General features: G+C 43.6%; 1 protein-coding gene and 1 long non-coding RNA gene across 2 annotated transcripts; one reads left to right on the top strand and one right to left on the bottom strand.

The window, feature by feature from the left end:
- Positions 1–27,994, bottom strand: LOC140218968 (uncharacterized). The gene is made up of 3 exons (XR_011895163.1): positions 27,917–27,994; positions 718–802; positions 1–65 (listed from the first exon to the last, which is right to left on the bottom strand). It is a non-coding gene; the product is annotated as an uncharacterized lncRNA (long non-coding RNA).
- Positions 6,840–24,807, top strand: LOC126523056 (gastric triacylglycerol lipase-like). The gene is made up of 9 exons (XM_055066679.2): positions 6,840–7,219; positions 7,823–8,027; positions 12,076–12,187; positions 13,022–13,172; positions 15,562–15,654; positions 17,518–17,676; positions 20,717–20,788; positions 22,548–22,616; positions 24,218–24,807. The coding sequence occupies exons 1-9, from the start codon at positions 7,109–7,111 to the stop codon at positions 24,551–24,553; spliced, it is 1,308 nt and encodes a 435-aa protein (XP_054922654.2). The 5' UTR covers positions 6,840–7,108; the 3' UTR covers positions 24,554–24,807.

The following is a 27,994-nucleotide window of genomic DNA, read 5'->3' as shown; positions in this document are numbered from 1 at the left end:
CTCACCTGCCCCCACCGTGGGAATGGCAGAGCATTCAATGCGACATCTCTTTCGTAGAAGGTAGCCTGCAGCAGAAGCACATATACAATCCCATTTTCGAGAACTTCAGGAGAAGTACTCCTGTACAGAATACTATACAGATGCTTTCAAGTCCTCCAACGGAGTTTCTTACGCAGCTCTCGGACCTTCATTTTCAATATCCGGGGCACTAAATCCACACACAAGTATCTTCACAGCGGAAGCCTACGCTATACTCTCAGCTGCCCAACACATACGGCTCACAAGTCTCGCCAGGGTTATTGTGTTTACAGATTCGTTAAGTGTAGTCAGAGACCTTTTTAATCCAAGAAAACATAAAAACTCAGTTTTTAGTGAGCGCTACAGTCCGTTGTGCTCCACGTATATGTGCAATCAAATGATTGTCATATGCTGGGTACCTGGTCACAAAGGTACGAAAGGCAATGAAGCTGCTAACGAAAGCGCTACGTAAGTAACTTTTAGCGACACGGATGCAACCATCCCTATCGCATCTACAGACCTCAAGTCTTTTCTACGCCGTAGCTAAGGAAACATTGGCAAGGACAGTGGAATACCCAAGTATTGAATAAGCTACACATGATAAAACCCAAACTAGGAAACTGGATACCTGGAAAAACCGCACGATATAAGGAAGTACTTCTTTGTCGATTAAGAATAGCACACACTTACAGTACTCACTCTTACATGTTGACTGGCAGCGACCCTCCGACTTGTAGTAAGTGTGGTGATAATCTCACAGTTCTCCGTATTCTTATTGAATGTCCTGCGATAGAAGCAGAAAGGAAAATATATTTCCATTTTGTATATCGCGATAACATACCCCTACACCCGGCATTTTTTCTTAGCAATGAACCGCCTTTTAATCTGCAAATTCTTTTGAAGTTTTTAGCTGAACTGGACACCCTAAAAATCATGTGGCCAGGTAATTTTAGCACATAATTAACAGCCTGGTATGCAAGAGCTCTTTTGAAGTTCTTGTGTCATTCTTATGCTTTATAGCATCATGTTTTAACGAAACCCTGTTAGCACAGCCCACATCACTAATTAATCAGAGTCATTATTTTAGTAGCGATATGCTTTACGCAATTTACAGTGAGTTCTTGGGCCCTTTTACAACCATGTCACATCCACCATGAGAATCCATTGTCTATGCTATCCGCAATACATTGTCAACAACACCATGCGTCATGACGCTCTTTGGCCATAACTGGCCCTTGCGCCATAAAACACTACACATCATCAGCAGCAGCAGTCGAAAAGTTAACACAGTTACAGATGCTTCTACAGTATAGCTCATAGTCATATAGCACAAGAAGAACCTATATAGAACTCACAGTCTGCGGCTTATAGCTGGCAGATTTCATGGCGATCGCCACTGTTGTCCATTTTTAGTCAGGGCTCCTCGTGTGCTGAGTTCAATCCTGTCGACTATTTTTGTCACTCGTGAGTCATCACGTTGACAAAGCCTGGGAACGTCGCGCTCGCGTTGTTTACCCGATGACAAGCTGGACATTCTGTATACGCTTGGCATCTCCATGAGGCGCTGTTTATTGTGTACTAGAACTTACTGTGTTCGAATGCTTTCGGGTCCTCTGCACTCAAACGTTTCTCAAACATTTGTAAAAAGAAAGTGTTGAGTTCAGTGACCGAGAAGCAATAACTTCCCTACGACATACAGACCTATATCGAACATAGTTGCCTACAGTGGTAAGGGAGACACTTCGCTTCTCCGTGTTCGGGTGTACACCATTTACGTCGACGGAGAAGTAAGTAGGCCTTTTTTTTCTACCATTCTCTATTTTCTACCATTCATTGTTTCAATCATCTGCCCAGTGCCACTTTCGAGTATGGGGTGAGACAACGCGCACAAATATTGGCAACATTACAAAACTTCAAAATAGATTTCTTAAAATTGTTGATAAATATGAGTCTAATCGTTTTGTTAGTTATATACAAGAAAAATATAAGTTAATGGGTACGCAGAATCTTTACAATTACAACATCTGTAAGGCGATAGAAAAGGAACTTAAACAAAGAACAACAATTTCTGAACTGGCCAACCTAGAACCTGCTGGGAATAAATATGATACACGCCAGTATAATCGTTGGTTAGTGCCTCGACCACGCACTAAGTATGCATGGCGACCAGATGCTATGTAATGTTATTCCAAAGATGTTAAATTAGCTTGTTGGCATTGATGTGAACATAGAAAATGTGACTTCGAGAGATGCTATGCCATTGCTTTTATAATCCTAGTGCTTATTTACAGCAGCTATTCATTGTAAGTGTGATTTACGCACTTGTTTAACTGTGATCGTATTCTATGTCGTTTCAACATGCGTGTATATCTTACCTTCTATTTTCTTATGCTTCAGCAATAACTAATGTATCCTGTTAAACTTGATGTTTTATAATAATTCTTGTTATGGGAATAATTATCCTATCTCATGTTTGATATCTTACGTTTACTATAATATGTCACTGCTCTGCGGCTTTTTCTTGGTAGTGGGACCTAGTCTAGCTGATTTTGTCCTGCTTTTACTCCCATCACCCTTCTACAACATATGATACTAAAGATCCAATTCAATTCAACATGCATGTGCGTGCCAGAAACTGTGCTGTACAGTAACCAGCACGCACTTTCGACAAAAGAAGTTATGATCGAAAGTTAAATTTGAAACAACCCTTCGCAGTGATAATAGTGATTTACTAGTATCCCAAAACTGCATTCTATTTAACGAAAAATAAAGTAAGAAAAGTCATGCTGTAATCTTGCTCTCGTAGTTGACACAAATGTTTTAATAAGGTAACATTAAAAGTAGCATCGCGGAACATAGAACATCTTCTTTAGTGATGTAACTTAGAGTTCAGATTTCATGTACCTGCCACAAGAAATTGAGGTGTAATTAACGTCGCGCTACGGCATATTATCACATGATCTATAACATGTTTATTGCTACAATATCTGAAACGCTTGGAGGAGCTGTCGTACTCCATATACGATTCATTGCCAACGACAACGAGTAGGGAACGACGTATGGTAAAGTTGGATACCCCCGTGCTTTTCCACTTTAAAATTTTGCGTACGCCTTGCGGGCTTGAATACGCATGCAACATGATTACACATATAAAAAACGAAGGATAACGGTTCACGTATAAAGAAGGCACAAAATCAGGGCACTAAATCACATTTGGACCCGTGAACTGCAGGTGGCAGCCAGGGTAGTTTGTATCCACTACACTAGAAGGCAGCCACAACAGCGGCCTTCAGATATACCTATACGTGTAATTTGTCCAGCATTTTGCCCTGAAATAGTGTTGCACATATTCTACTCTCTAAACCTAGAAAATGTACTAGACTGCACTATAAGTGGTCTTAAGTGACTGGCTGGCACACACGGCCGAGTCCAGCGACCTTAGAAGCATGCATTGTAACTTAATGGAGAGCTTTCCACCTGACTCATCAAAAATCACTGCAGAACGGGCCCACACTTCGAGAAACTTCTTCTCGCCCAAGCGATGCCGCTCCCGGGTGAGATGGAACCAGACCTCCTTCCGTGCTTTCGCAAGCACTTCGTGAAGGCTCGGCACCCGTTCCCCGAAAACCGCATCACAGCGTGCCAACCAAACTTGGTATGAGCACTCGACAAGAAGAAGCCCGAACTGGTTGATCGCTTGTTTAGGCAAATGGTGCAAAAATTGAACAGTCTGATAGGGAACACCTGGGAGCTTAAAGATACCAGCAATCCTTTGGAGAAGAGCTGCAGGAAGCAAACACTGCGTAAAGATATGAACCAAATCCTCACGACCGCCACAAAAAGGGCACACTCCACGAGCGGGGACGGCTGTGAAGGGCCTGTAACTCAAGGGCAGCCACTTTCGCGCCAGGCGGTACATGAACGTAGCTCGCCCAGCGTCGAGGAAACTGGCCGTAATGAGCTTCCAGCTTGGCCTGTAGATGGACAGATCGTACCTTTGGCAATGCGGGGTGAGACCTGTGGTGAGGATATCGACTAGTTCTTGGATTGTAGTTGAAACTACGTCGATGCCAGGGTGAACTTTGCGGAGGCTTACCATAGAATTGGCAGCCACCGCATAAATGGTGGAAGGGGAAACTGAGCGAGGCACACTGTAGGAAAATGTGCTCTGCGAAAACAAGCGGAATCGGGTGCTAAGAAAAAAGGAAGTAAAGCTTCAAGTCAGGAGCATATCCGAGTTAAGAGCGACCTGGGTCCACCTGACGTGTAGTGCAGTAGCCACGATGCCCAGGTCGGGAATTCCGGGTCCTCCCTTATCCTTGGGTAACTTGAGCACCTGCCTAGCTACACAACCATGCAGTTGTCCCTTTCCAGAGGAAGCGAAAGAGGACCCTCTCCAAGATAAGCTTGGTTTGGGCTGTAACAGGGGACACACACGGCCACATACGCAAGGAAGGAAAACAGAAGCGTGCGAAGAATTGTCGCTCGAGCCGTCAATGGGCATGACAACACGCTGAATTCCTGAATCATGGTATCAAGCTTCTCCTTAGCCTGTTGCAAGTTTTCAGAAAAGAGATCCTCTGGTTCGAATTGGAAACCTAGAAGCGTTTTCACGGGGAGCCCGCGCAGAACTTCTGCGCCACTCGCCGACTCCGCGCCAAAGAAGAACAGCCTTCTCCCTTTTGTGCCCAAGTAATCCACCGTTAGGTGGCGATAGCAGCGCCACACTCGCGCCATCTCTCGTACTACTCTGCAACCACACCAACCGCCGCACTAAAGCCAGTAAAGGCCGGATTACGGGAGACAGGAGCCATGCGGGGAAAACAACGTCAGGGAACGTGTGAGAGTCGCACATCCCCCAAACCTGTTAAACATTTAATTACCTTTCAAAGTTTCAGAGGGCTCATCATAATTCGTAAACTGAAGCAGGCTTGCAATTGAAGTGCTTTTGCGGGCTTCTTTCAGGCTTGGAAGAAAGCATTTACGTAGCACGTATGCAGCAACGAAAAGATAAATCGAGAATTTTGCATGGTCGCCTGCATTTTTCTGACTAGGCAATTTTGCTTCGATTATAATACTTGAGAAGCTTATTCATTAGTAATAATAAGGCGAAATATGAAAAATAGTCAGACTTGCTCCACGCGACGGCAAACAACATCACTTTTATGTTGACTAGTTACGTGGCACTCGAATATTTTTTTTTCGGCACGAATTACGTGAGACACAAGCATGATGATCATTTTCAGGTCTTGCAGAATATCTAAAAATCGGCTGTGGCAGATAGCATAATCGTTGTCCTCGAGCTAGATTATTCAAAGTGGCAGACATATTACTTGCACGATTAATTGAAACACATATTCAAATATCTGTGGAATTCCGCTAATTAACTTTCTAATTAAATTATTTACAGCAGCCATTGGAAATTACGAACTGTTTCAGGTGAGTTGGCAAGACATATCCATGTGCACCGCACCCCCCTTGGAGCGGGGTAGGAGCCGCCGCGGTGGAGGGAATACCTCCGCACCTGGTGGCGAGGTGGACCAGCCTAAATTCATGGCGTTATGTCGACGACGCTCGCTGAAGTGATGCGCAGCGGGCGCAACCAGATGACGTGGAAACGTTCTCCAAACTTCTTCGACCACGCTTCAACAGTGCTGTAACAGTCTCCGGTGCTTCGAAATATGCCGCGGGCTTTACGGCAAATGTGTTTGGCAGCTCCTGTCACCGTTGTTTGATTATCCGTGCTGTCAGACCGAATAAGCAACTTCGTTCATGGCGGAGGGCACTGGAAGTGTTTTAGAAATACACTGAGATTCGCGACAAACTCGAGCTGGAATTATAAAGCTGCAATACGCGCCAGGCCACTAAAACATTGAGCAGGCGACAACGCCGCCAAACTCGATTCAAGAACGCACGCAACCTACTGTACCATCACCGACGGCACGCCTAGGCTGCACTGGCACTGCCTGGATTTGTTTGCCTCCATCCAGACACGTATACTAGCAATACCTGCCCTCAGTGCGGCGATTCCGCTAACTTACAACGTGTGCTTTGGCGATGCCCCTCGTTACGAGGCACAGATCAAGCAGACCAGTCAAGATGGAATACCTCAGTGCGAAGCTCCGACTATGGGGACCAAATCTGGGCTGTCCAATAAGCCCGCGCTGCAGCGGCTGGGCTCGGCCTGCCCGTCCCAACGTGGGAGCGGCCCGCTGCGCGATAATTGCGTATCTCAGGACTCACAATAAAGTTTTTCCATCCATCCATCCATTGCTGCCAACCACGCGTGAGTGAAACGTAGCATATAAATGATCTCAACTTCTTGAACATAAAGGTATTGTTGAGTTCTGAGCATTGTGCTAAGCTCAACGGATGGAATAGTCGAGAAAATCGCACCAGCACAATTTCAAAGGAATTATATTGAACGGATCATCCTTTTTGGACATAAATCTATTGGATATTATGGAAGCAAATATAAGATTGTCCGGGCTCAATTCTTTCGAACTGTGTGACTTATGTTGACGCCTTCTAACAAACTGCCGCTGATTGTTGTCAATGGTGGTCCGACAACATTCCGAGAAGAAAACTTGCCGAAAGGTTGGCTTCAGTCTTAGACGTCGAACGTTGAAGCCTGCTGATTACTTCAATGCTCCATCTTACTGTTTATTCCGTCTTTCTTACTGCTGCTTTTCATTTTTGGTGTACACTCTGCAAACTTTGTGTTGTGAAAATTCGTGTTCATGTCCATACTACCACATTTTCTTTGTCTCTTATATGCACTTAGCCTCTTTCACCGGCAAACGTGCATCGGCTGCTCATTGTCTGCTGGACTTGAGAAAAGTTACAAATACCTCGTCAAGCCTAGCTATATACCTAACTTCCCATCTATACCCTCTACATCCTTTGTTCGCATGAAACGTGGTAATAAAGTCCATTAAGTGTAAACTGAGTTGAGAAATGATCGTCCGGAGGGTCAGTGAATCTGCTGCCACAGACTTTTCGCGAGAACTGTTGGGCCTTGTTAAAGAAACGAAAGCTTGTTGCCCACCCACGTTCGTCTTCCTTTGTTTTTTTTTTTCTGTTTTCAGACATGCACAAAATAACCTTACCATTGCTTCTTTCAATCTGGTTTGCCTGTGCTTCGCTAGGACACAGCAACATGTTTAATCCTAAGGTAATCAAAGACGAAGAGAAAAATGTGGTAAGTACATTCACTTAAGATTTCGTTACCGTAATTAGATCTACATGGGAAGGATCATTAACGCTCTTGTCGTTATCAGAACATACTATCTCTTTAATTTCGCAAAACATAAGTTTTAAACGGTCTCAAACACCGCTGTTAAGTGCCTTCCAAAGTGGCATGATGGTAATGATGACCTCGGGAACTACGGTATATGTACACAATGAGGGTATCGACCAAGAATCAGGCGGAATAAGGCAAGAAAAGTTTAAAAAATTATACATTTAAATTAAATGTTCGAAACTTTTAAGAAACTCTTTAACGTGCGACGCCCAATAAACAGCAGTGTTTTCTCGACTTGCAATGTTTTTTAATCAGCAATGGCTACTTTAAATCACGTCTTTGAATTTTATCCAACTTTGAGCATCACGCAATTGCGTTCGTTGTAAACGTTCCTCACTCTAAGAACAATCGTAGTTCTAAACGCATCATTGTTCCATTCCTCCACTACGGGCAAAGAGACTGCAATTAATAAACAACAGTTTCCAATGAACTACAGTTTGCAGAGCTGTTCATGGCGTTGCATTCGTTGTTAGAAAACACTGACGTTACTTTCTTTTTCAGTCCCAGCTAATTGCAGGCTTTGGTTATCCCGTGGAAGAATACATTGTTATGACCGAAGACTCGTACGACATCATGATACAAAGGATACCACACGGACGCCTACAGAAACCGGGACCGTGGGAACGAAAACCTGTCGCCTTTCTGATGACTGGGCTTCTAAGTAGCAGTGCAGACTTCGTCGTAAATATGCCAGATCAGAGCCTAGGTAACGTGGCCGGACAAGCGGCACTCAGTAAACGCGTTTCCTTTAAGCATTACAAGAAAGGTGCCAAAAACAGATATGAAAAAATCACTCTCCTTCCCATCTGCCTAAGCAACTAGACAAAGGCATGCTTTGATATTAACCCATTTTCAACGCATGTTAATAGCTTCGAATATTCCTTCCTTCCGAGAGATGTTAACAAGTGGGAAAGTTTAACTAATAATGAAATCCTTCAGTCGAGTGTTGACATTTTGCTTGGAAACTAAGGTCACCAGGTTTTCTTTTCTTTCGATCTTGTCCTTTAGAGCATTCTTCTGTCGTTTTGTATGCTGCGACTTGAGTTTATGTTTGTAGGTTTCGTAATAAGTTTTTTAATGTAACCCATGTGCCGAATACCCTTACATTGCAGTATATATATATACAAACACCAACAGTGCCCGAACAAAAGAAAGCCTCAGTCTGAAACCAAAGTTTCAACAAGGAGACTTGTCGAAGCGTTGTCGAAGCAAACTGAGGCTTTCCTTTGTTCGGCCACTGCTGGTCGGTTCAGCTATCCATCTTCTCGCGAACCTTTTGTCTTGTTCGGATACGTGAATATACACACACTCGAACATACGTCAAGATGCACACAAGGCTCTGTTTTGAAACACAAATAACTTCGAACCGACCACTCCTGCGCTTTAAAAAGCTGACCTTCGCTAAGTCGTCGCTCTCATAGAAGTTACTGATGTATGACTAAGGCACTGTGGTCTTTTTGATGTGATCGACCTAAAGAAGTTCCCATGACACCGCACCTCGCCACTCGCTAATAATTTTAGCTTTTATTTTTCAAGCAAACGAACTGCATTCACACTCTGCAGTGTGCACATTTGCGCACACTTGACCTTACTGATAGATAGTTCGCGCTATTTTGTCCTATCATCGGTGGCGTAGCAACGGGGGAAGGGGGGGGGGGGGGGCATGGGCCCCGGGTGCCAGGTGGGGTAGAGGATGTCATATGTCTGAAGACCACCCCTCTTTACGCCTGCTTGACTAGGCGTAAATGGTAAAGAATGCTCCAGTACCCAGCAGCACGAGCTGCTGTACCGGATGTGTAGCGCGGCAGAACTGTCGGCTGTAGATTTATCAACATAAATGCACGAATGTGCGGGCTGCAAAATTTAATTCTCCAAGAGATTGCTAAAATACTCGCCTTAGCGGAATGTTTCATGTGCGGTGCGCTCATGTCCCACCATGGTTTGTGTGTCGTCAGTATGTAAACTGTATTTCATTTATCAGTTTTGTATCATTTGTATTAGTTTAGTGTCAGTCTCGCGGTGTTTAATGAAAACACTGTCTCCTAGTCATTACTAACCACCTCTTTGTCATTTTGTTGTTGTTGTCATGGTGGCGTCCTACAGGGCGGGGCATGAGTCCTATTCTCTTTAACCTAACTATGGATGGCCTTGCTGAAATATTACGCAGGACAATTCGCCTATCAATGTACGCTGATGACATTCGTCTTTGGTCTTCTGCGGTGACTCGTGCGCGCAAGAATTCAGCGGGCAGCCACGCGAACTTGTTCGTGTCTCTGCAAACAAGGCCTTAGAGTGCCCATCGAAAAATGCGCGTTAATCGCATTTACGCGCGAATCAAATACCAGAAGTCTCACCGCTTCTTAAGTGTGGTTATTGACAGGGGCTTTTCATGTAGCCCCCACTGCATGTACCTGAAGCGGCGACTAATTTTGATTGTACATATAAAGATGTTCCTGAGCGGAAAAACCTGGGGCACGTCACTACGATACATGAGGCAGCTGTACAGATCATTGCTTCTTGTCTTTTTACGGTAAAGCTTGCCGGTTTTGGTGAACACATGTAAAACAAACATTCGTATCCTCGAAAGTTCGCAAGGCCAGGCTCTACGGGCATGTTTTGGACTACTACGATGCGCCTCGACTCACGCAACAATCATGATTGCTAGAGACTACTTGGTAACAAGATGTGTAACGATTGACAACCTTAGAGCACACATTCGACATCTGTGACGCGTACCCAGTCACTGTATTGCTGCTTTGCCAGAACAAAGACCTCAAGCCACATTTTCCAAACTTCTTGCGACACATCAAGGTTACCTTCCATCGGGTTTTACATCAGCAGCAAGACCACCGTTACCCCTCTGGTGCCTACGACAGCCACAAGTTCGCCTCGCGATTCCGGGAATTAAGAACCTCCGTCCTGCAACAGTGGCTCAACGTCAGTTCAGATTGTCATTACTGAACGAGGCATATGAACAAAGAACGCACATTTACACCGATGGATCTGTCTCAGCCAGAAGACCTATGGATCCCGGGTGCCAGACGACTTAGCTACGCCACTGATCATTTACTCACCCACTCTTACACATATGTGCGTGTGAGGATTGCCGGGCTATAGTGCTGGCTGGCCGTCTCTAGATGTGCGAGTAGAGTCGCACGTTTTATGACCGCGTAAACCGTAGCGCTTATATACAGGTCGATACGGGCATACCAGTGTGGCGAGCATGTTGCCCACTTGAGTTTTCTCAAGGAAATCGCGTCACTGAATCACGTCACCTTGCTGCATTTCTACGGTTCCCCAGAATTTCGTTTTGCGCAAGCACACAAATTGACCGAGCCGTAGAGTCTCCTACAGAAGTTATGAGAAAAGATTCTGGCACTGCGATCTCTCAGCTAGAATGGAAATGACGCGGGTAAAGCATGCGGATTTCATTAATCTCCATACTTTTGGCTTCAGACTTCCTTTAACTGTTATTTATTGCTCTAACTTTTTTTTTATTTCCAAGAAATCGCACTTCTTTATAGGCATGATTCCGGTACGTTTCCGCGTAATAATTGCGAATAGTTGGAATTACAAAGTAATATTTTTTGTTGAAAATGGTGAGTCTGCCAAGTCACAAATGCCGCTCGAAGCGAGGAGGACGAAGTTTGGGCAAATCCGCATAGAGGGCAAGCCAAACCAAATCCGTATCTCATCCCCCTTCGCATGCTAAATGAACCGCCATGCATGCAACTCCCGTAGACACTAGCGCCCTCTGTTTATATTTTGTAGGAAACGGTTGGCTGAACCGTAGGAGAATGATATATGACCCGCCGTGGTTACTCAGTGGCTAGGGTGTTGGGCTGCTAAGCACGAGGTCGCGGGATGGAATCCCGGCCACGGCGGCCGCATTACGATGCGAAAACACCCGTGTACTTAGATTTAGGTGCACGTTAAAGATCCCCAGGTGGTCGAAATTTCCGGAGTCCTCCTCTCTGGTGTGCCTCATAATCAGAAAGTGGTTTTGGCACGTAAAACCCCATAATTCTTTTTTTGAGGATGATAAATGGGTGACATCAGGATTCACTTTGTGAAAAATATTTGAGGCGTCCGTGTTGTGTTGGTAGCGGTCGCTACAGAAACTCTGCCGTTTTTAGAATGATGTTGGGTTCTGCACCACTTGTTAACGACTGGGCGTTTCGAGCACAGAGGCCCATGTATTAGAAAGTTTGAGCCTGTTATTAAAACATTTTTTTTTTTTTTAGTTCGCGTAACACTCGACACACAGAGGTGCGCTACGGCACTCGATCATCGGCGTACAATGTATTTCTTTTTCTTTTGTTTTGCTTCCTCGCGTTTTGATCAAAACAATGACGCTACACATACATAAAAAAATGTTTTCCTGCCTTGTTGTTGAAGAAAGCGACACAATATGGTGCTAACGGTGCTGATAGTGCCATCGACGTTTCAGGTGTTTTGGGGTATCGTAATATCCGCCGAGTTTACGGACAAGCCAAGTCACTCTATTATACAAGCCGGAAACCACAGTAAAATGCCAGAAACCGCGCGTTGAAATACCCGAATGGACTCGAAGCGCATAATAAAGACGGCGAGCTCCGTGAGATCGTCCCACTACAACTAACCAAAGCTCAGACTGCAGCACCGACTTCGAACAGATTCTTTGAACTAGGAACAGTTACACCGGTAGTCTATAATATGTACGCACGCTTGTCTTTATTGGAATAATTGCAGTACATTTCCAACCGTGCTTTCAGGATTCATCTTGGCGGACCACGGCTTTGATGTGTGGTTGGGCAACGTAAGAGGCAACTGCTACTCAAAGCACCTCAGCCTGAAAAGATCGCAGAAGAAGTTCTGGGATTTCAGGTAACTGACCTCGTGAATTCTTATACGTAACTTCTTGTGTCCATCAATTCGTTATACCGAGGCTTTATGTTACTCAAAGCTGCGCGCCAATCACACGGCACGCCAAAGTCGAAAGAAATCAAAATGTTCGAGAGTTAACTTCACTGTTTAATGAACATCCCACTTAATTATGCTAAGTGATCAGTGAAGAATTTAACTCTTAATCACGGCACAGTATAAATCAAGGGGTCTATTTCTTTTTCGACGACGCATCATTCACGTCGACGGGCCTAAAAAATTATGCGATAATCATTATAGCTAACTCGTTAATTAACTTATGTTATCTAATTAAAGCGTTCCTTGGGCACGAAAGTTGTCGCAAGTCAACCCTTATTCGCAATTATTCTAACATTTCAAATTTAGGTATCCTGTGCTCTCCTTTGCTCGAGCGTCTGTTGGCTGCATGTGTAATCGCCTGTACTCTGCGTGTGATGTGCTTTGGTGTTTATATGTTTGCATGATTATAATAACAATATTTAATAATAGTAAGGGTAATAATTATATTTGCGTTGGAACATCAGCGTACTTGGTAGCGCATCTTACCTTCCCTGTGGTGTCGGCTACAGTCATGCGAAACACGGAAACCTGTCAAACCGGCCTAATTTCAGATATACAGCCCACCGCATGTAGCTTGTGGGGTAGAACACGAAAAGCAAGCTGGCTTTGATATATTCACCTGAATTTCACGGCGACGGCAATGAACGCCGATGTTACGTCATTAGAGCTCATTCTAACTGAACGTCGCGTCAGTTTTCTTCGCAACTGAATGCCACTTCCTCTGGGTCCTTTCTTCAGCTTCGACGAAATGATCCAGTACGATCTGCCGGCACAAATAGACATGATCTTGTCCGAGACGAAGATGAATTCGCTGCTCTACGTTGGGTGGTCTCAAGGGACCATGATAATGTTCGGCTTGCTTGCGACGAAACCGCATTACAACGAGAAGGTAAGCCTCGGAATTTCGTTGCCGTGGCCAATGAGAACAGCTCGCATTATATTTAGGCGAACGAAAGTCCTACGTGATGTTCAATCTCGCTGGTGACATCTGCACACTGTCGATTTGATGACAGCGTTATTGATTGCGATAACCTTTAATACATTTTATTAAAAAGATGTATTAAATGTTATCGTCCTTATATATGCGTTTATAGAATGTGATATAGTTTAGTAACGTCAGCGCATTGTTTTTAAAAGCGATAGCATTTCTTGCATACGTCCTGCGGCCTATACTCTGAGCCTACCTATAGCTACATAGCCTTAAATGTAAGTACAAGCATAAATACCACGGCAAATACCATCGTACCAATGTAAACAAAAAACGTTCTCACCACTAGCTGGGCTCGAAACATGAACCCCACAGCTGTGATACCGTTCTCTACAACTACTGCACAAGCGCATTGCATTGCCCGCAAAAGGATAGAGATCGGGTTGTGTTACAATCTCACTCTTCCAGAGAGAGAGAGAAGGGAAGAAGGAAAGGCAAGGAGGTTAACCAGACTGAGTCCAGTTTGCTACCCTACACGCGGGGAGGGGAATGGGGAGTGAAAGAGAGAACTTAGGTGTAGGATGTCTATAGTCGGGCACTCAAGTCAGTTGCCCTCAGGTAGCGAAAAAGCGCTCGAACCGCTTTCTGGGCTAATGAACTGTGAGGCCAGGCTCACAAGATCTTCGCTTCCGTAAATGGCCTGTCATCCATTCTATTTAAGGCACACTGGAGAGTCTCACGTTGATTATCGAAGCGAGAACAGTGGCACAGAAGGTGACTGATGGTCTCTTCACACTTGCATTTAGCGCACATGGGTGAATCCGCCATTCCAATACGATAGCTGTAGGAGTTGGTGAATGCTACTCCTACCCACAGCCGACACAGAAGTGTTGCGTCACGTCGTGGAAGGTTCGCTGGTAACTTAAGTTTCAGTGATGGGTCGAGGCTGTATAAACGACACTTACAGTTCTGTGGTGTATGCCAGTAACCTAACGTGATGGTACGAGCGAGACTGCGAAGCTCTCTGTTTACAAAATGACTTTTGCGGTTCGTGTTTGCAAGTAGATTTTAAAAATATAAATCATTTCATTCGTGGAATAAAATAAATATCAGGTTTAATATGCACCCCAAGGGCTGGAGGTGCAATTGATCAAGCATTCCCACAGGGTACACAAATCTTAAATTGGAAGACACGTTTCCTATACCTGATAATACACCAAGCCCTACTCGCTGTCATGGACAACGGGTAATCTACAGTGTACCCGAATTGCCGTTTCAGACTTTTACCGTCCCAATAAACACATATATACAAACGTATGAATCGCGTCATAATGCATCCTAACGCTGCAGGAGTGCTATCACATTCTCAAGAATGATAATCACAGATGAATGGGGCAACATAACACTTTTATTTCACTTAAGGCGCTATTTTTGTAGCGCACAGTCCATCTGCAAAATACATTAAACATCTTTAAGTACAGTCATAATGTGTTCCACATGCATATCTAGTGTCCAGCGACACGATTTTCATGGCAGTGTATACAGGGTGTCCCACGTAACTGGAGCAAAACATTAAAGATATGTAAATGCCACGTAGCTGGACAGAACTAAGGTAATGTTGCTGGCCGTAGCTTGGAGATGCTCTGATTATTTTTTCGACCCGCATAACTATATAATTAGTCTTAATTAGTTAATCAACTTATCAAATATTATGTTAAGATTAAGAGTCTCAAAGGAAATTGTAGAGCAACATGAAAAACTCCCGATACAGCTTTCTGTTGCTCAATACGTGCTGCATAAAAGTGTTTTTCCGAGCGTGACAGAGGCCCGCAAATACACGCAATACTGCCTCGCAACTGGCGCTCGAGGCATTTCGAATAGGATGTCTATTCTGGCTGTTGGAACCCCTTGTTTTTTTTACATTTTTCATATGAGCGGCATGCTGCTTTCAAACTAATATATTCCAAATTTCCTGTGATAGTTTCTTTTAAATGGACAAAAAAGGTAGAAGTACTTACATCAGTTATTTCTGGCACAATTTTTTTGGACATACGAATATATTATTTTATGAAAAAATACATATTTTACACGTCTTGACAGTGCGTAGCACTCAGGAATTCGTTTGCAGCATCTTTGGCAATGGCAATAAAGTTATCGTTGATGTATTTGACCCCTCAACAAATTCTATAAGGAGCAGGCCGAGCTGGAATGTGAGCACGCCGCCCCCCCCCCCCCCCCCGCCCCCCCCGAACGAAATTTCTGGCTACGCCACTGAACCGGGGCAAGCCCTTTTCACTAGAATAGAGGCCACTGGACAAGTTTCTTTTTTTCGTTGGTTTGTATTTACCAGGTCCGTCTGTTCAACGCCATGGCACCTGCAGCCTTCATAGGTCACATGAAGTCGAGCGTCAAGCGTGCGGTGCCCTTTGGAGCGTTCTTAAAGGTGAGCGTCGCGTATCTCTCCAATACTTTCATCTTACAATATACTCAAGTAAAGAACGTTTCTTCTCACGCAAAACGATCTCCGACAGCTGAGCTTCAGATTGTGAGCAAAAGTTTGGAGATAACTGTAGCTGCGAAACGAAAACCAATTTCTCCTGGCCCTGACATGCATCGAACGGAACGTGTATTGCGGTCGTCAAACACGCACATGTGCACAGGATATATAAGTACGTTCCGCTGAAGCTTTCCACAGTTGGTAGCAGCGCCAGAATACACAGCCTATAGGGAACAGTGAAAGCAAAATGGGAGGGACACGATGCGCATTCGCTGTGACATCTGCAATCGCTAATCACAATTCCCTATATAATTTCCTTGTCTTTCCTTATTTATTTTTCGTAGCTAACAAAAATAAAGCCCCTATGTTCCCCTTCTTATATTCAAATACAATACATGGTCACATATGCCGCTAAATTCTTAGCTTGTGACTACGTAGTAAGCATATCTTCTCAAAAACATCCCCTCCCCATAGGTCATGTGCTGCGGCGTTTCAGGTGTGCGAGCGTTTTAGCTTTTACGCACATAACGCACAGTCCTTAACGTAATACCGGATTACTGGAGACGCGTACAGCGGTAGCAACGCATGTAGCGACACTTTGTGACGGTTTGTGCAACAACAGCAGGGTAGAAACAGTGCGCGCGCACGTGTGTTTGTGTGTGTGCGTGTGCGTGTGCGTGCGTGCGTGTGTGTGTGTGTGTGTGTGTGTGTGTGTGTGTGTGTGTGTGTGTGTGTGTGTGTGTGTGTGTGTGTGTGTGTGTGTGTGTGTGTGTGTGTGTGTCACATGGGTGTGCGTTACATGGGTGTTTGCGTGTCACATGGGTGCTCACGTTGAAGGAACTTTGCACCACCAGGTGACGCTGCCAATTGAACTACGCACGCTAATATTTACATCTTCGGTAACCAAGTGTTCCGTAAAGAACACTGCGTTTATGAACAAGCTAAAACTTTCCGATAAAAAGAAAATTGGTCGAGTTGTATTAGCCAGTCATTCTTCCACAATACCAAAGAAGTCACTCTTGCAGTTAAAATGAGGCTTGGTGAGGCAGAAGACACACAGAAACGAAAGGCGGGTGGAGACGCCGCTTTCAAGTTCCCTCATCAGCTCGCCGTGACGTCACCTATTTCGTGACGTCACTGAGTAGGCCCGACAGCGTCTGTTCGGGCCTAGTTAACTGTACATCGTTACAGACGCGCTACACTGTACTAAAGATAAGGCAAGGACAGAACTTAGTAAGGTTTGAAAAGCTTTACGCAGCCTGCATTGCCCAATGAATTTTTAAAAAATTTTTTCAAATCCTTGCATCACAATCACCTAATCGCGCTAGAGTTGCGGCTCCAATTTTCTGTCATTTCTCTTTTCCAGCTTCAATGTTCATTTTCTCTTCTAATTACCAGAAGACTAACGAAAACTAATTTTCTGAAGATACTTTATTAGTCTAAATCTGATTGAATGTTTCTCTTTAGCGTCCCTCTGCTAAATGATTTAGTTCAACTTAGAATAACATATGATGACATCATTGTGACGTCAAAGATTTCGAAACCCTGACCTCACAATCACGTAACGGCGCTGGCGTTCCATCTCCAATTTTCTATTCTGTTTATCTTTTCTAACCTTCAACGTTCATTTGCCCTTCTAGTTACCACAATATTAACGAAATGATTGAAAATGCTTTAGCACTCTATACATTGATTATTTCTCTTTATTGTACCATCTGCAAGATGAAATACTTCAACTTAGTTTACAGCTGTTACCCGCTTCTGCCCATGCATGCTCCGCAAATTGGGTGCTTGTTTGTTTCGTTTCAGAGTGTTTTTCAGATGGCGTTAAACGGTGCTTTCTTAGCGAAAGCCACCAGTATCAGCAAGCAATTAAGGAAGGAAGTCTGCGGAAGCTATTGGCAAGGCGTAACTTGCAAATCATCTTTCAAGTTTTTCAATGGAGGATTTCCAATAGAAATGAACATGGTAGGTAACGTCTAACCTTAGACGCTAGCTGCTAATAAAGTAGCAAAAGGCGTGTTCATAATAGAACTAACTCCTAATGACACTGTGTACAGGACCGACCACATTAAGGGTAAATACCTTATCAGTATGCAAGCCGGTATTAACATTTATCCTGTACTTGATGGGATAAACGTTGCTTGTCAACTCGTATAGAGGACACCTTTAAAGAAAATATTAATCTGCTCCATTTCATACCAAGTTTAGCCTGCTACGAGCGCTTGAATACTGATGAGGCGTCGCCCAAAACAGTAAAGAACCATGTACAGCCTGTGTCACGCTTAACCCGAACACGCCTCAAAGTGCCTTTTTCATTTCTCCCGTCGACAATGCTACAGGTTTCTGTTGCACTGCTCCTGCACTGATAGATTAATGCGTGTTCTGTCTAATACATTTCACGTTTGCGCCGTGCAGCTGGCGGTTATTAGAATTAAGCTGCTAGGCATGTGTCGCGGTTGCTCGGCTTATCTCTGAGAGCGACTGTGCGCGGAGAAGAAATTTCGCAAGATAATTTCTGTATGCCTGAGTATACCAGCGAGACACCTTAGCTGGGTGTCGCATTAGCTACTGGTTCTCCCCGTAAAGTACGGTGCACACAGTGAAACTTCATCGAAACTGAATGCTAATGATTTAGTTTGTCTCAAATGAACGATCTGCGTTGAATACTTCAGTAAAACATTCTTTCAGTATAGCATAGTGACATAGCGTCGAATTATTTACATACAGGGACGTTTAGCCTATTTCTTTAAATTATATTTTTTATTACTTCCTTATAATCTACTTCTTTTTGTTTTCGTAGATTGCAGAATGTTGTTATCCTTGCGTCATTTCGACTGAGGTATTCCGTTTGTGCATCTGATTAGCTTTGACGAGATCGATGCTATGCAGCGGCAGCAGAATGTGCCTTTTCGGGGTCGGCTATGCCACAATCTCAAATACACTGATTAGACAAGATTATAGAAGAAAGAAAAGCAATTAACAAAAATACAAGCAGAAACTCTTCTGGGAGTTGTCCAAGTAGGCGTAAGCATTGCGCAACTTGCTAATATCCACGCAGCCCGGTCATTATCAATATTATATAACTTGACATGACCAGTGTAAACCCTTACCAACCCTTATCGACTCACTGACTGCTTATCTGTGTTGCCTGACGCGAAGCGCATGACCCCTCCGAGATCGGTGTAATTTCGGTGCATGACTTTTTACGTATGCATGCACATATACTGCATGCAGCATTCGATTATCCCATCAACTGTAACGCTAGAGACAACACAGATGTGATCTCAGAACGTTAAACAAAAGGAAGGACGCTTTATATATATATATACATATATATATCATTATATCCCCAGTACATCCATGTCTATACAGACGGTTCGTGTAATGAAAATTATTTCTGCATTCGTCATTCCATATTTGGCCCTAGAGCAAACATTTAAATTATCCCGAGAGAACTCTTCCAGCGTGGCAGAACTGTTTTCAATCCTGTGTGCTTTGCGTTTCATAACATCAGAAAATAATTCCCAGAAATGGGCTGTTTTTAGCGATTCGCAAGCCGCTCTCACATTACTGCAAAGCAATACGAAGAATTCTTTGAACACTTTGCTATTGTATGATACGCTCAAAGAACATACAAAAGCGATCGCAATGGATCACGTAATTGTGTTTCAGTGGATACCTGGGCACCGCAATATTGCTGGCAATACTACAGCGGATGCAGCTTCGAATCGGGCGCACAATAAGGCAGAGACAATCAATATTCCCCTTTTGCGTAGTGAAGTCCGTCTTCTCCTGAGACAGATTTCCTGTCGTCTCAGCAAAACTACCTGGTTTGATCAGCAATCTAAGAACTCGGAGTTATACTTTATAGACGCATGTATATACCCATTAATTCTGGAAAACCTAAGAGAAAACAGAAAATTTGAAACAATGATGCACCGCCTGCGGGTTGGTACTGCATTTACGAGACACTTCTTATACAAGATAAAACGTGCCTCTAGTTCGCAGTATTCTTGTGGCTATCCACACGAAGATATGTATCATCTCCTCCTCGAATGCACTAAATACGATCCACAACGAAGGGTACTGTAAGCAAATTTGTTGCTTTTGGACAGAATACCATTCAGTCGAAAAAATATACTTGGTCCATGGCCAACTGCCGGCCTTTAGAAAACAGCACTTTTTGCTTTGAAGAAGTTTTTCGAGGACACCAACATTTTGGGGGAATATTAAGTTTCAGTATATCTCAATAAGCTAAATGAGTGATATCAATGTTGTTCTGGGTTAAAAATTTATTTATGCGGCGATTGAAATTTGTACGCAATGTGTAATTCTGTTCTGTGCTTGCGGCATAATCCCATGTGTTGTGTGTTTTGGCTATCCAAAATATCTGTCTTTAAATATGCGAATGCGTACAGAACTCATGGACGAAACTTTGCGATTCATGCACTGTCAGACAGTATAGATTTTATTCATCTGGTGTTTTACTGCGTGCCATATTTTGTGACATTATTCTCCCTTTTTGCGCATATTTGTTTCCTTTGCTAAGTGACAAGGAGAAGCCGGTGCCGCCATAAAGCCGCCAACCTCTCCTAATATTCATTTGAATAAAAAGAAAGGACGCTGCGCCATCATTATCTTCTAAAGAAGCATAGTGTTGAGTAAAGCGGTGGAACTATACTCAAATGCTGGTGTGACTGACTTCTCAACGTAATCCTTTCATTCATGCAATAGTCTTTATGCACTGAAAAAAAAAAACGGCGACATATATTTGTTCCCAGCATTTCCAATACCATATTAGATACATCAATGAATGATTATATAAATGGTCCCAGCCGAATTATTACATCTAAGAGAAATGCAGCAATGTCTTACTGTTAAAGATCTTGAAATAGGCTTTCGGTAATCAGTGAGAGATTAGGGTTATATTCTGAGCGCAGGGAATAAATAAGTGTACTTCGACATAATTGCATTCAAAAACTTGTTTGTGATGCTTTCCACACAGACTAGGTTCCCAGTTTACATGGCTAATAACCCCGCTGGATCTTCGGTACGCAACATGTATCATTTCGCACAGGTGGGCCAGTTTTCTTCACTTTTTCTTGTTTAAGCTCTCTATACTCCTAATTTTATAAAAACAAAACGAGATGACAAACATTTATGTTCCGTGAAAAGCTACATGTACATATATTATCCCAAAGGTTTTGTAACGATACCAGAATTTACTTAAGAAGTGCTACCGGTCTGATTGTGCGACATTGGGCAGATTTAGACAGCATTAAACAGATCCATTTACCAATTAGGCTATCTAATTATGCATTCAAAGGCACACGCTCCAACTGCGAAACTAAGGTCGAGCAGTACTGAACGCACGTCTGCATGGCAAAAATTAAAGGACTAGAAGCACTTCCGTCATGGTTGGCTCCAACCACGAGACTTTCTTTTTTTTTCATTTTCATATGCTATCTTTAATATGACCCGTTAGAAGCGGTTTGCGAACTCAAAGAATGAGCCGATAACGCAACTTTTCTTCGCTTAGAATGAAGTGCGGCTATGAAGTAGTTTACATACAATATAGTCATATATTCGTTCTTGCAAAAGAGCAGCAAATATTGGAATCACTTTCCCCCGCTCCCTAGCTGCCACAGAGGATATCAAGCTATTAGCGAGCGCACAAAAACGCAAGAAGGAGAACGCTCGGCGGGCAAGGAGCCTGATTCACAGTGCGCTGAAAAAGGAAAAGCAGGAAATAATATTAAAATGACCGTTGTAATATCTTACGTGCATAAATTGCCGCATAACCTATAGAATGTAGCCAGCCTGCTTAACGTGAAAGTGCTATATTTCTACACCAATGAAACTTGCAAAAGTGTATGCTAAGCTGGACCGTAAGCTGTGAAAAAGGCCATATCGACATGATGATGCAATCTGCAGGATTGAGCACGTGTCCCCTTTGTGAAATGTAGTGTTTCTGGGGTTTATTGTTTGCCCTTAACGTGCGATCGTATGTGCATAGACAAGACTCGGGGTTGTGTCAATGCACGTTGGTTGGAACACAAACGGTTACTAGAAAAAAATTATGTGTTCACGTTTGAGATGCCATTATTGCAAGTTCGCTTGCTTGCCGTTATTCCCCAACAGTACATTACAACGACAGAAACTGTTGAGGCTTTTAGCATCGCCTAAGTAACGACACATGAATCAGCCACCCATCCGTCTTGCTGCACGATCAAGAATTATCATTTGTGGAAGGCTGGGGATAAACGTTGACGCATAGCTTAAGCTAAATATACGACTATGTCTGTCTATTAATTTCTTCTGCGAAACGAAATGCTTTCTTCTGTCACGTAGTGGTTCTCCGGTGTGCCTACTTAGGAATACACTATTCCGAGCAGAAGTCAGTTGCCCGCACAGCATTTGTGTCGTCTACTCTCTTCTTTGCCTCGCCATCCCCCCCCCCCCCTCATTCCTATTCAGTATATGACACTGTGAAGTCCGCCTTGGCGAAGGTACCAGAAAATTAGCAAATGCGAATGCATGGATCTTGCCCCAGCGCCGAATAGAGGCTGCGGGTGGTCAGAACGGCGTTGAGATTGCTAGCGAAAGTTTGTCCCAGTAATTTCATATAATATAAAATTATAAAACTCCACAAGCATGTTCTTCTCGTTCTGTGGATCTTGTGTATTCGCGCTCTCGCACCCAATACGCAAGCGTTCGAAACGCAAATGCGTTCGAAACGTAATCCCATCACTGAGTGACCTTAAAATTTGCGTGTACTTCACTGCATCTAAGTTGTGATGCCCGCACGTTCTAACTTTTCTACCGTTACATTTCAGATAATAAAGACCAATCGATTTCAAAAATTCGATTGGGGTTTACTGAAGAACAAGATAAAATATGGTCAGGTACGTATGATAAGTCCAACAGATAACTCAGAAAATATAAGAGCCGCTCACTTTAATGCGATAACACAGTAACGAACAGACGAGGGTGTCATCAAAGACGAAAGGGAACATCAGATAACTTTCATTATTTACGCTAGGGAACATGCTGCAATTGACGAACTGATTCACGTCAGTGCTGAATGCATTTCCAGTTAGAAGCAGCCCTAAATCTGCCAGCAGTTCTGAAATATTCGCCGCCGAAATTCGTCACGAAATACACTGACGTTCCGATAGTTTCCGCTCGCATTATGCTTGCGTAAGACTCAGGGAAAACAAAAAGAAAGTGGAGCACTGATGAATTTCATTTAAAGAAGGCACACAAACCAGTGCTTTACGTCTAACACCCAAATTCCAATGGTGCATCCAAAGTTACAATCAAAATATTTTGCCGTTTGCCGGCAGCAACAACTCAGAAATTTATTCCACTCATAGAAGAGCTTAGTACGTTTCAAAAATAAATGAGAACTTTTTTTCTGCGCCCCAAATTAGACATATTCTTCCAAATTTATTGAGCGCCAACTCACACTTTATTCCTGTAGAGCTTCACCTGGATTTCAGATATCACGCGGGGAATGCCGCGTGTGATTAAGGGGCGATAAGGATTTTTATATAATATCTCCCAATATGTTCCTATAACCATATTGCACATGTCCCTATAATATATGGAGAAACATTGGTTTTATGTAAGACCCGCATATGGTCATACGAGAATATTGGATATGGTGCGTACATATTTCTTCTCGATAGCTATGGCTCCTACAGAGGACTCAGGGAACCTACAACTTTGAAATTCTCCAGTTTGCTTTCCCTAAGGCACATTTGATTTCTACCAAGTCATACCGTGATATGCGCTCTCCACATTTCTGAAGCTAAGCTTGGTTAAACGCCCCAAAGAGCTCAAAAGCGTAATTAGCAGAATTGGTAATCTCCCGCGATGCACCCAGTTATGCGCGCAAGTCTAACTTTCTTGACATGTCACTCTCGATACGCCCAACATCCCCACCAAATGACATTGCAATAACTCGAATGGCTCTCTCCACACACTTCTGCCAATGTTCGGAATGAAGGTTTCGAGAAGGCGCTCTGGTACGGGAACGAACGTCCTCGACCACTTCGACCCCGAATAGCAGCTTTGCTCTAAAACGTTTCTAAAAAGTAGTACTTCAACTTTGCGCCACAAAGCGGCCTCACCAGCACTACTGCTACACCATATGCAAACCAGCCACCAGCGACAACACCCGCACGTGACGTCACTGCACTAACCCTTTAAAACTATATAACACGCCGAGGATGACGAGGCCGCCTTTGCCGAAGATAGGTCCTCCTATCGAAACGTTGGCCAGCCTTTCTGAGGCACCTTATCCCTGTTTACAAACTTTATACCATATGCATCAGGTATTTATTACTCGACGGAACTTCACAGAAGAACATTAAAGCCTAACATCCTGAACTTCCTTTGTTCCTTATGCATTAGAATGAAAATGATAGGAAATTTTTTTGCGCACTGCTATACCCGCGGCGACCAATCTGGGACTACTGTCCGAGCTCGGTTTAACTCGCAGGTAAAACCGCCTCAGTACGACCTCAGCAAAGTCACAGCACCAGTGGCCCTCTACTGGAGCGAAGGAGACGTCCTGGCCTGTCCAGACGACGTGAGACACCTCAAAAGGCTGCTGCCCAACGTGGTGCTCTGCTACAAGGTGCCCGTGCCGGGCTTCACGCACGTTGACTTTGCGTGGAGCATCAAAGCCAAGAACCACCTCTACAAGACTATTCTGCACATGATGATCAAGTACTCCCAGATGCAACCACCTGTCCCCCATCCCCTAGAGGGCATCACTGATGGAGTGTTGCAAGAGAACCGAAAGCTGGGCGAGTCGCTAACTATTAAAGGTTAAACTGCAGCGGCGCACAAAAAAGACGAACGACACGGGACGTTAATAAAGAGGCCCTGACTATATCAATTATGTTTATGTTTTTGGAAAACAAGATACATATACGCATAATACAACAGTCTACAATTGGCATGCGCAGAATGAAAGATCGAAAGGATAAAAAACAGCAACAAATATGAAAAGGTGAAGCTGTGCTTAAGAAAAAGCGAATGTTTTGTCAGTGAGTACCACAGAAGACTCACTAATAAACGCACATATCTGCGCGATTTCTGATGTGGACGGCCTCCATTATTTCGCGTGTTAGTTCATTCCTATGAGGAAACTGAATTGAGGTATCATAAAGAACTGGTTCACAACGGCAGCGTTTACAGCGATTGGCTAAGCGTAAATATTTGCCCAGTGATTGAAGATGCTCTTTTAGGCGTGCATTACCATGCCGACCTATTAGGCCTATGCAAAAGTTTGCAGCAGGTTAATGGCAACATGTACACTATACGCTTGTTTTCTATTTGACTAACCTTGACTTTTATTTTAAAGCACTTTTTTTTTCTTTCTGTCTTCTCTGTTTTTGCCACCGCTTGGCAGAGTCACTGCAGCTTGTAAAGCGCCCTTTTCTTGGCCCCCACTCCGCAACTCCGCAGTTTGTTGAGTTGCAGAGTAAGGGCCAAGAAGAGGGAAGTGTAGTCGAATACGGCAGAGAATCAGGTGGTGTATTGTAAAGTGGTTATCTGTGCTGCCTATTACATGCCCTGCGGCCCCCCATCCCATTCTACTAATATCAGCTGCAACTTCAACCATCCTCGATTGTTCTCTAATCCACACGGTTGTCTTCCTGCCACTTAACGTTGTGCCCAAAATTTTTCGTTCCATCGCCACGTTGCGGAATCCTCAGGTTCTCAAACTTCATCGTTAACAACCAATTTTCTGCCCCATAAGTTAGTATAGGTAGAATGCAATGACTGTACACTTTTCGAGTAGATGAATCACACTTGAATCAATGTGAAGACAAGCTGAAAAAATCGCCGCTTAAGAGTGGGGTATGGCAAGCAGATAAATATCCCCAATGCTATTCACTGCACACAAAGAGGCATTGAAGCTGTTAGACTGGGAATGATTAGGCGTGAGAATCGACGGGGAATACGACAGAAACCGGCGGTTTGCAAATAGCATTGTCCTGTTCAGAAACGCTTCAGGTGACTTGCTGCAAATGAATGAGGAGCTTACTCAACAAAGACTCAGAATCTATAAGTATAAATGGTAATAAAGGAAACTAATACAATTTTCAATAGCCTAACAAGAGTATTCATGATAGACAGTCAGCCTGTAGATTCTGCGCAACAGCATGTTTATTTAAACCAATTAGTCACGGAAAGACGGGTCACGAGAAGTAAATCTACACAAGAATAAAAGCGGGGCGGAGTGCACACGGAACACATGACCGGCAGCTTGCCGATATCTTTTAAAATAATTATTAATGTATCCTCCCAAATTTGTTATATCATGCACAAAACCACAAGATCTCAAGGAGGACGAAAATCTATGCATAATCCTCCTCATAACTAAAGACCGAAACAAATATCGCTCAAAGCGAGTGAAATTAGCTTCTTAAATCGCTGTTGTGGGCACGGTTTGCGTTGGTTCGCCGTAGGTTTTACAAAAGTCATATTCACATAGTTGACTAGAGCAATATATGCGTCTAATATGCGCCATATTCGCAAGATTCGAATGTTGCATGTGATCCAGCGAACAGATTTCCGATTTCCATCTATATTTTAGCAATCTGAAGGACCTAAGCATGGCGATCAGATCAAATCTTAATTATACGTTAACTGAATTTAACTAGTTATATGAATATCAATTTTTCGACTGTCGTAATTTCTTTGCAATTTTTTATGTGCTTTCGCTACCTTCATCGCTATAATTTGGCTTTTTTTTCTCGACAGTAATGGTTATGCAAATTTTCTAAGCGGTTACGCCGTGAGAACGTTTCTTTACATACACACACACATACATATATATGTGTATATATATATATATATATATATATATATATATATATATATATACACTACAACTTGTTACAGGAGATTAGAGAAATATTGGCGGTGCATCCACTCTTAGAGATGATTGGCCACTACCCTAGAAAAGGGTAGCCAGCCGGTCACAGTGGCTGCCTCCCAGTCTCTCTCTCTCTCTCTTAATGCTATTGGCAATCTACCCTATGGTTTGCAGGTAACTGATGGTATGGTTGATATAATTATTCTGAAAGACGGCCCATACCCAGTGACACACAACCATCGACTCAAGTTGCCATCAAAAATGCTCACTGAAGAGCAGTACATATTCAGAGGCAAAAGCCATGTGGCCCAAGTTGGCGTCAAAGCCTGGTTCACTGAACAGCGGCACATGCGAACTGGCAAATACGCAGAGACTCAAGGTTGCCGTCAAAGAGGTTGATTGACAAGTACCACTTACCCAAAGTTAAATACCCAGTGACCCAAGTTGTTCCGATGGTTGGTTTTGAACCCGGTTCTCCCAACGCAGTGGCCAAGCACTTTACCCCACCCATTTACCATGAACTACACTGTGACCCAAGTTGTTCCGATGGTTGGTTTTGAACCCGGTTCCCCCAACGCAGTGGCCCAGCACTTTACCCTACCCCTTTACCATGAACTACACAGTGACCCAAGTTGTTCCGATGGTTGGTTTTGAACCAGGTTCCCACAACGCAGTGGCCCAGCACTTTACCCTACCCGTTTACCATGAACTACAGTGACCCAAGTTGTTCCGATGGTTGGTATTGAACCAGGTTCCCCCAACGCAGTGGCCCAGTACTTTACCTTACCCATTTACCATGAACTACACAGTGACCCAAGTTGTTCCGATGGTTGGTTTTGAACCCGGTTCTCCCAACGCAGTGGCCAAGCACTTTACCCCACCCATTTACCATGAACTACACTGTGACCCAAGTTGTTCCGATGGTTGGTTTTGAACCCGGTTCCCACAACGCAGTGGCCCAGCACTTTACCCTACCCGTTTACCATGAACTACACAGTGACCCAAGTTGTTCCGATGGTTGGTATTGAACCAGATTCCCCCAACGCAGTGGCCCAGAACTTTACCTTACCCATTTACCATGAACTACACAGTGACCCAAATTGTTCCGATGGTTAGTTTTGAACAAGGTTCCCCCAACGCAGTGGCCCAGCGCATTACCCTACCCATTTACCATGAACTACGCAGTGCCCAAGTTAGCGAAAAGAAGGTTAGGCGCGGACATAAATGCACAAGACACCGAGACATACCGCGAACTGGGGCAAATTCCCAAAGAATGCTAATAACACTAAAAAAAAGTTGAATAATCACCTTGAACGGACCTATCCATTGCAAACACAAACGGCCCCGGTAATGGCGGTAAAGGGAGACAATAAAGACTGATCATCC

This window comes from Dermacentor andersoni, chromosome 6 (assembly GCF_023375885.2).
Source record: "Dermacentor andersoni chromosome 6, qqDerAnde1_hic_scaffold, whole genome shotgun sequence".
NCBI classification, from domain to species: Eukaryota; Metazoa; Arthropoda; class Arachnida; order Ixodida; family Ixodidae; genus Dermacentor; species Dermacentor andersoni.
The sequence above is the reverse complement of the archived record's forward strand: the minus strand, read 5'-3'. Positions and strand labels throughout refer to the sequence as shown.